General features: G+C 45.0%; 1 protein-coding gene across 1 annotated transcript in view; it reads right to left on the bottom strand.

Annotated features, from left to right (window-relative positions):
• Positions 1-1,613: 1,613 nt before the first annotated feature.
• LOC143292853 (uncharacterized) overlaps positions 1,614-10,101 on the bottom strand; it is a 14,042-nt gene continuing 5,554 nt past the window's right edge. Inside the window, exons 3-5 of the mRNA XM_076603479.1 lie at positions 9,359-9,595; positions 8,998-9,193; positions 1,614-8,725 (exon numbers count right to left, since the gene is read on the bottom strand). Of these exons, the coding sequence (XP_076459594.1) occupies positions 4,270-8,725; positions 8,998-9,193; positions 9,359-9,595 (4,889 nt within the window). The 3' untranslated portion in view covers positions 1,614-4,269. The remainder of the gene's footprint in view (positions 8,726-8,997; positions 9,194-9,358; positions 9,596-10,101) is intronic.

Below are 10,101 nucleotides of genomic sequence, written 5' to 3'. Positions count from 1 at the left end.
TTAAGTATGCCTTGTTTGCCAGTCATTGAAAGCAGTTGTTTGTTTGTTTTTTCTTTTTCCTGTGGATCAGCATCTATTTCTTCCATGCATGCATGCAGGCATGCATGTGTGTGTGTGTGTGTGTGTGTGTGTCCATTAACTATTTTGAAGTAAAACACAACTTTGCACAATGTATTTGTGGTTTCTTTCATGATGGGATTTCCCACTATGGTCTGCAGGCAAGGAAATTCCCAACAGAACATACAACAATGCATGATGCATAAGGTTATTCCTTCTGTGAGATACGCAGTAATATTTATCATTACTGAACAGAACAAAAAAGGTAATTCTTCATCATGTCAAAATAAACACGTGAATTTTGTTGTTGTAAGGTTCTTTATTTCTGGTCAAAAACTAAACTACTTAAGTGTAGCTTGCATATCTATCTAATGACATTAACACTTTTTTTTAAAACAAAAAGGATTTAGAAATTTGTTGAAATGGTATTTGTGCAATTGTCTAATCACTGTGTGTGTGTGTGTGTGTGTGTGTGTGTGTGTGTGTGTGTGTGTGTTCCCTTGAATCATATTAGACAAGTGTGTGTGTGTGTGTGTGTGTGTGTGTGTGTGCATTTTCTTGATCTTGAACATCAGATGTCATGCTGTTATCTTGATTCTTTTGGTATCACTGTGAAATGTGTTAAGTACACTGCTATTTAGCACATTCCTTTTTCAGTCATGAAAACATGAGGAGCATTGTTACAAGTGGTAACTGTTTTACAATAATGTATACTGACCCCCTAGCAGAATTTGGCACATTTTCTTTTTTTCTTGAGCATTTCTGTGATACATGAAAAAGAGTTCAAACAATTGTTGTTATGTAAAGACGATTTTGTGTACAGTTGATTCCATTGTTGTACACATCTTAATTTGGATGGAAATAAATGCAAGCATTTGAAATGATTTCAGATGACTTCGAATTGAACACCATGTTTTCTACCTCTGTATGTGTGTGTGTGTGTGTGCGTGTGTGTGTGTGTGTGTGTGTGTGTTTGTAGCATGTGTGTGTGTGGGTGGGTGCACATACATGCAAGCATTTGACTTTATTTCAGATGATGTATTGAATAGCTTGTTTTGTAAGCATGTGTGTCCGTGTGTGTGTGTGTGTGTGTGTGTGTGTGCATTTGAAATGATTTCAGATGATGTTGTATTGAACAGCTTATTTTGTGTGTGTGTGTGTGTGTGTGTGTGTGTGCTTGCAGGACAAATACCACCGCAGGATATGAACACTGTTTTCACATGCACGTGCATGTATGTACAGGCACAGAAACAACATGTACATATAGAACACCTCCTATATATATTTATCCACACACACACACACACACACATACATACACACACTTGTAGTACTTACCAATGTTTTGCGATAGTTTTGCTGAGAGTTGTTACCTGTTCCGCAACTATTTTCCCATGCCACCTCACCCAGGTTCTCATAATTCAGAGTTGATTGAATAACCGTATCAATGTGCATGTGCATGTCATTTTCATGAACGAAACCAAACAGAACAGAAACAAAACACGCACTCACGCGCGCGCGCGCACACACACAACACACACACACACACACACAGGTTCTTTGCAGTAAATAAAATTTCACCCTTCTTTGATGCTCTCAAAATAAATAAAACTTTACACATTTTCAACCTTGCTCAAGATGTACTGAAATAATTTCTTCGTTCAAAATATATTTTGATAGACACGTAAGCAAGCACACATGCACACACACAGACAGACACACGCACACACACACTCACTCATACACCTATATAAGATAATGTCAGCATACACATGTTTGCATCACAAATACCACACAAAATTAAAATGATAATCATGAAAAAGGGCTTGTGCTGGATACGTTACACCATTGTAAATCATATATGAGCAGTGTATTCCACAAAAATAAGTAACCAGCAAATACTGATACGTTTAGGACTTTTTGTCTTTCCATTGTAGTAATGGCACATTTTATAATAAAGTTAATAATAATTGAAAATGATAGCGGCAATCACAATCAACACCAATGATAACTAAAAAAGCACAATTTCTCTGCATAGTTATATCACACCTAGTGACAGTGTGAGAGATAGGTTGTTCTAAAGAAGGAAGCTTTGTTCTTCCTTTAACTTCTACATGGTAGGTCCCCAGATGAATTCATCGACTAGTACGACCCAGAGCACCAGAACAAGTCCGGAGCCAGAGTGAGACGAGAAGAATTTTATCACAAACATTGAAAGCAACAGCAAAGAGGTTCGAATATTCTCCTCAAACTTTCAGTGACATCGAGATGAAACAAGGTATTAACTAGCTAAACACAGACACAGGCAGTATTTGACCTTCCAGCAACACATTTATTTACGGTTACGTTATTCTTGGCTTCATGCGAAGTTATCATCATGCTAAAATATTCTATGTCCAAATGGTAGAGGTCACACATACCTGTAAACATATTGCAGGTGGCTAGCGCAGGCTCGGAAGAGCTGAAGGACTGCAGAGCTGATCAGGAAATTAAGAGGGAGATCTGCTTGTTGGTAGGTGCCTATATAGTGAGGTTGGGAAAAGATATTGTATAACTTATATCTAGCGTAAACCACGGCTTGTAGGCTATTCTCTTGGAGGAGCCGTTGTCACCGAAACATCGTGATTGTAAACCATGGACTGCGGACCCTGCTGTAGTTTGCTTAACTTCTGGGCTTGACCTGTTTGTGTTGGGACTTATACTATCGGCATTTTATAGCATGACATTTATTGGTCAGTTGTGATATACCAGGATGCGCCTTGTCAAACCCAGCCTTTCAGATTTTAGCCATTAAAAGGAAATTTTCTATCTAAAATTACGTTTAAATAACATACTTACCGTGACCCAACTAGTGCAGACTCCGGCAGGGGTCTGACATTCCTGTCCTGTGCAAACTATCCGCCCATGCGGAGCAGACGAAACTACGGCCGATAAAACAGGTTTGACGTTACAAAGGGTGTTCACCTTCAAATACCTATTTTGCCTCCTGTGATAGTTACTTGAAAGTAAAAACATTGCATGCGTTATTTGCAAGAGAGACAAATAGACAATACTACGTTGACAGATATAACTCTGAACCACACACACACACACACACACACACACACACACACACACACACACCACACCACACACACACACACACACACACACACGCTGGAAGAGAGAAACGTCCGGGAAGTTAGCAGCAGTATAAAGTTAAAGCATACATATTACAATGCATTCCTGTCATCTTGAATTGATCTCATTGTCTGTTTGTTGTTGTTTTCATGCATACATATATGCATATCAAAGTTAACCTTGGATACTTTTAGTGCAGGCCATAACATTGTAACTATCAAAATGGACCAAGAGCGAGAAGATTAATATCTGTGTAGGTGCACCGCTGAATACACCCAGTTCTCTCCCTTCTTCCCTCGCTCCGTCCCTCCCTCCCCTTCCCTCTCTGTTATCTACTTTAGAAGGAGCTCAATTTGGAATTTCTGTTTCCACATGTATCACTTGATATTTTAGGTGTGAAATGTTCACAGCTGAAGGAGAAGAAAGCAAAATTAGTCATTTTTTTCACATTTAACACACAAATGTAATTACTACCCATTCCTCCCTTGCAATCAACTGGAAAATCTACTTGTCATCAAAATGCAGCAAAAATTTTAATATTGTTTCACTGTGCACTGGAACCAATAATTCAGCAAAAGAAGTATAGCCACAGAAAGGACAGTACACTTCATGGCTATTTTCATTGGCCAGCTGACAGTGAAAACCAAAGAAATTTAAAAGGTAAGGAAATAACATACAACGCTTTGTAAATTATCACGTTACGGGAAAAACCCCACCCCACCCCCCGATATTATTAAAGGCATACAGACAAATCAATGTACGAAAATCACTATCACAGTCACGACGGTGCTAAATCATCAATAACTGATTAATAAGAATGACGTACAGATACATGTACGATACAGGTATATCTGGAAAAAAGATCGGAAGTTTCAGTTTCAGTTTCAGTAGCTCAAGGAGGCGTCACTGCGTTCGGACAAATCCATATACGCTACACCAGTTCTGCCAAGCAGATGCCTGACCAGCAGCGTAACCCAACGCGCTTAGAAAAGATCGGAAATAATCCAGAAGTCATGACAGACACTCGAGAGCGTGGTTGCACTGCTGGAAAAAACAAACACTGAAACAGACAAACAAAAGAAACTAGTACACTTAGAACCAAGTGAGGCAGACAGCAGCGACACAGGCCAAGAAGGCACCGGCGAAGAAAGCCATGCCGAACAACCTCCACTGGCACCAGATGGCCTGGCGTGGAGGTCTGGAGGCCCGCGGTCGGTGCACACTGTGTCTGGCCAACACTTTCCCCAACACCTGCGTGTCACTGCACTTCACGACATCCCTGACCGCCTCCCCAACACTGTTCCTGCTTTCCACGCCCGCTCCCCAGTTGAGGAGAATGACGCTGACGTCCGCATGGCTGCCGGCACAGGCTAACATCAGCGGCGTGTTGCCAGTATCGTCGGTGAAGTTGACCTCGGCGCCATGCCTGAGCAGCAGTGCTGCCACCAAGGCGTGACCTTGCGAAGACGCCAAGTGAAGGGCAGTCCTCCCGCCGGAGTCCGCCGTGTTGACGTCCGTTCCCTGGGCCAGCAGAAGGTCCACCGTGCAGAGGTGACCGCGCAGCGAGGCCTCGTGAAGACACGCACGACCCATCGTGTCCTGTTGGGCGGGGTTGGCACCGTGCTGCAAAAGGAGCGCCGCTATGTCATGGTGACCGGCGACACAGGCACAGTGCAGAGCAGTCCTTCCCGAGTCACTGACCGCATCAACGTTGCTGCACGTGAGGAGATGATGGAGGACGAGGTCTGTGTTGCCCTGGAAACACGCCTGCTGCAAAGACGATGGTTCTTCCTGACTGACCGACAGTGCTTTGGGGGCGTGGTCATTCTGAACGCTGCAGATATTCCTGACTTGTTGCACGCTTTCTCTGGTCTGAGAATCATGCTCAGTTCTATTCAGGTTTCCACACAAACCATCATCGTGTTTGTCTGGAAGCTCGTGGCTTTCAACAGGGGAGGGATCCTCACTCACGGATGCTGCGTGTCTGCTAATCTTCAGACCATCAGTTGTTCTTTTCTCTGTGTTTGCTTCCTGTGATGATGTGCTGTTGTCTGTTCCGTCTGTTTCCAGTGTTTGTGTTTTATTCGCTGTTCTTGTTATGCAGTTCTCTTCGTTCCCATCTTCACCCCTTTCTGTTACATCACCACACGAGTCAAACGCTTTCTTTTCGGCATTGGTTTTTCTGGATTCTTTCTTCTTTCCATTTCTTTCCATGTCTGTCTCAGTCATTCTACCAGGAACTTTTAACTGAACGCCCTCTCCAAGGCGATGTTCTGAAGACAATTCGCAGTAATTTGCCGACTCAGTTTGATCAAAACCTTCAGATCGTTCACAGACAGTGTTATGGGCCGCTGTATGATCATCATTGTCAGTGAAACGCTGTTGAAACTCCATGAAAGCAAACATAATTTCCATCCTCTTGTCACTTTTTTGACGTCTTTCCTCCTCACAGAACTGAACATCCGTTAAGTTCATGGACTGAACAGCAGTCATTGCAGACAGTCCGTTTTTGTTGTTGATTCTGAAGTTTGCCCCATGCTCCAGCAGTACTTTGACCGAGTCTGGCTGAAGATAGATACAAGCTTTGTGCAGCGGGGTGTTGCCATCATGATCAGGCTCATTGACAAAGGCCCCAGCCTGAAGAAGAACCTCAACCAAATGACTGTGACCCTGCACGCAGGCTTGATGCAGAGGCGTTTCTCCATTCTTGTTGTGGCTGTTAACGCTGCCGCCGTGTTTCAGTAACTCACGGAGCAGGTCTACGTCTCCTGAGCTACAGGCAATCTGCATGGGGGTCACTCCTTGTTCGTCGGCAGCTTCTGCATCAGCTCCATTTTCCAGCAGCAGGGTCACCTTGCTGTGTCTGTTCTTCTTCGCTCTGCAGGCCCTTAGCAATGCTGTTTCACCATTCTTGTCTTTTGTTTCCAGGTGGACCTTGTGAACAAGTCTGCCAAGGATGTCTTCTGTACCGTAGGAGCAAACTCTGTGCAAAATTGTTTCTCCATCAACTGTCGTCATACTGGCATCTGCATTGTTTTCAAGAAGAAGGTCTACAACAAAACTCCAGCATCTTCCACAAATCAAAGGTGTCTGTCCCTTCGAATCCTGAGCATTCACATTCGCATTGCTTGCAACCAGAAGTGTTACAATGTCATCAAATCCTTTGTCCGCAGCAATATGGAGTGGCGTCTGCCCATCTCCTTCTGTCATCTCTATGTCTGCAGAACCTTTCTGCAGCAGTACCCTGACTACTTCAACGCGGTTGTCTCTGCACGCAAGATGCAGAGTTGTGTCACCGTATGGCGTCTTTTCATCTGCTCTCGCCGCGTGTTTGATCAAAGCTTCGACAATCATTGCGTGACCATTTGAGCTTGCAACGTGGATTGGTGTTAACCCTCTGTATTCACTGGCATCACTTACTTGGTTCACAGGAAAGCCGTGCTCTAACAATGTCTTTACAACCTCTAAATTTCCCGTTCTACATGCCACATGAAGCACTGGTGATTTTTTAGCGATTTCAAAAATGTTTGGAATCCATTCCTGCAGAGAAGAAATGACATCAATGGAACCATACTCACTTGCCAACGAAAGCAGTTTTCCTGCAGATTTTTCATCGGTGTACAGCTCCTTCACTCTGGCAAGGAGACTGGGCAGGACATTACTGTGTCCGTGGATGCAGGCCCGATGCAGTGGACTGATTCCGTAATTGTCACGTGCATCAGGAATTGCTCCGTGTTGCAGGAGAATCTCCACTGTTTCTCTGTGACCGTTCGCGCTGGCCAGGTGTAGAGATGTCCAAAGGACATTTTCCAGTGAATCGTTCACGTCACTTTTGTACTGCAGCAGCAGCTTCACGATGTGCTGATGGCCTTTGTAGCTGGCTACAAGAAGCGGGGTCATTCCTGATGTTTTTACTTCCGTACAGGCACCAGCCTTCAATAGGGCGTGCACTACACCACAGTGTCCGTTTTGTGCAGCAAGGTACAGAGCTGTTATGTTCCCTTTAGCCGGCACTCCAGGGTATGTCTGATGACGAGAGAGGTTTTCAAGAGGAAGCTGGTGGGTGAGGTAGCAGGATCTGCACACAGTGGTTTTACCCTGTGGGTCATGTGTGCACAGACCACACTGCAGAAGACTCCTTACCAAGTGGCTGTGACCATTCTGACAACTGACAGACAACTGGAGATTTTGTCTGGCGTGGGAAGACGTTGCTGCGTTTGCTGAGAGAAGTATTTCAACAACTTTGAGATGACCTTCTTGACATGCATAATGCAATGGAAGCCACCCACCTCGATCTGTGACATTTGTTTGCGCCTTGAACTTGACAAGAAGCTGCACAGTATCAGCATGACCATAGAAGGCAGCCACGTGAAGTGGATAAGCCAGGAAGCCTGTGTTGGGTCTCGCCTCAGTGACGGCACCATTCTCAAGGAGTAGCTGTACAATGTCAGTATATCCATATCTGCAGGCTATGTGCAAAGCTCTCATCCCGAAGCACGTATCCAGTTCCAGTTTTGCTCCATGCTTCACCAGAAGTCTGGCGATGTGTGTGTGACCACTGTGACAGGCAACGTGCAAAGGAGTCCAGCCCTGTTTGTCCACAGCGTCCACTGGGCAGTCACGATTAAGCAGAAGCTCAACAATGTGTGCTTGACCAGCCAAGGTGGCAACGTGCAATGGAGTGAAACCGTTCTTGTCTGAAGATGATAATACATCGCTTGCAGATTCAATCATTTCCAATATCATTTTACTGTCACCTCTCCAACAAGCAGCCTCAAAAGGTAAGATTGCTTCACGACCATCAGTGCCAGCCTCCTCTTCAGGCTTCTGACATGTTGACATTATTGGTATCATGTGCCCAGAAGTGCTGCCATGAGTGGTTTCCATTCCAGCAGTATTTACAAAACGCTGAATGTTTCCTGTTGTCCAGTCATTGTCCTGAAAAGTCTTTATAATGTCACTCCTCGTGTTTGTGAAACAATGTCCCCAGCGTCCAACCTTCTGTGTAGGTTTGAGCAAACATTTCTTGATGATATCTGGCGATATATTGAAGAAGACTTTTGGTCCAGTCCCACATATCCCCAAGGCATCTTCAGTTCCAGATGTGAACACTTTCAGGGCTTCTCTTTCATCCAGCGGTGATTCACTGAATAGCTTACACTGGACAGGAAAAAGCACTACCTTGTTCACAGACTGAACGACTTCTTCAAAAATGTCGTTGGAGATTGATCTTCCAGCCTGCTTTAAATGTGTCCCCAGGATGGCTCTCTTTTCATCCTCTGAAAGACAGGCATCTGAACTGGCCAGATTCAAGGCATGAGAGAGAAGACTGCATGAGCCATGTTCAGCATGAACAGTGTCCAGAACAATGTCGTTGACAGTGATGATGATGACACACTTGCCACTGGCGGCTAGCTGCTGAATGGTAGAGAAGGCATGGACCCATTCCAAATAGCTGGAGCTCCGGAACTGATCTTTGCCAAAGATGTCCTCCAGCAGAATCACTTGCTGTCGATCTCCACCCACATGAGCCCTCCACTCTTCAAATCTGCAACACCACAAAACAGCAAGACGTTGTTCCGGTTGGTGTGCTCACACGTCAGGTGCTGATGACAAGAACAAGTGAGAGCTGGGTGTCAAAATAAACAGCTTCCAACACATAACCATGCCCGACAAACACGAGCATCTACACACACGCGCGCGCGCGCGCGCGCTGTCACGTGGTGTTCACACGCACACACAGATAGACACACACACGCTGTTTCGACATCAGAGAGTGTGTACCCCGAAGCACATTATTGTTTAAATAAACCCACATACCGGTGTAGCACCAGCGGCGTGTAGCCCAGGGCCTTGTGATGCCTGAGGAGAGCATGGGCAAGGCACGTCTTGCCACAGTCCGGAGGCCCCGTCACGAGGAGCAGTCCCGTGCTGGTCACGCGCTGGAGGGCAGTCCGGAACGCCCACGTCTCCACGAACACCTTCTGATCCATGAGGATCTCGAGGTCACTCTGGTCTGCCAGGAAACAAGGAAACCACTTGTTGGGTTGCTGACTGGTGTGTGTGTGTGGGGGGGGGGGGGGGAGGGGGGGGAGTGTGTGTGGGGTAGGGGGGGAGGAGAGGTAGGGAGGGGTCTTGATGGAGAGAGGGAGGAGGGGAGAGAAATTAGCAGTCGACTCACCCTTGATCTGTGCATAGCCGGCATCATTGTTGGTGTAATGCACGTGATGGGACTGGTGAACGTCTCCATGGTGATGAATGACGTCACCCTCCTTGATGTACTTGTTGACCGTGTGCTGATGCATGTCGCCATGCTGATGGTGCACGTGCTTGGTGACCGTGCGGTTGTCGTGAAAGTTGTGGTGCGTGACTGTCATATGGCTCCCCATGTTGATTTGGCCTTTCAAGGTCAGCCCCCCTGCAAATGTCACAGTATGCACTCATCTGCATGGAGATAGGCTATATGTGTCCGTGAAAAAACTACAGGCATGGCTGTTTTTGCATGGAAGTATGCTGACCTTTTCGTGTGTTTTGGATGGATGGGGGCAAGAAAAAAGAAAATAATGTGGAAGCTTCCGCAACATATTAAAAGGAAAAGGCGAACACCTAAACATTGGCAGGACAAAATTGACGAGGCAACATGCTAACACGAATATTAGAATAAATACCACAACCTTTAATCATTCTCATGGATGTTAACACATTTCAGTCGATCCTAGAGACCGAGTAATCTAAAGTAAATAAAAATCAACCAAGTCAAAGATCAAAGCCATAACAATAAACTAAGAAACGATGCTTATAAAAAAAAAAAACACAAAAAACTGACAGGGTAAAAAACAAAACAAAAAACAGTCCAAATCGAAACCAAGTTTACCTTGATCAATGAAAAATATTCTACTGCTTTCCAAAGCTGGAAGAAAAACA

Source organism: Babylonia areolata, chromosome 18 (genome assembly GCF_041734735.1).
Source record: "Babylonia areolata isolate BAREFJ2019XMU chromosome 18, ASM4173473v1, whole genome shotgun sequence".
Taxonomy (NCBI): Eukaryota; Metazoa; Mollusca; class Gastropoda; order Neogastropoda; family Buccinidae; genus Babylonia; species Babylonia areolata.
Note: the sequence above shows the minus strand (reverse complement) of the source record. Positions and strands in the feature narration are given on the sequence as shown.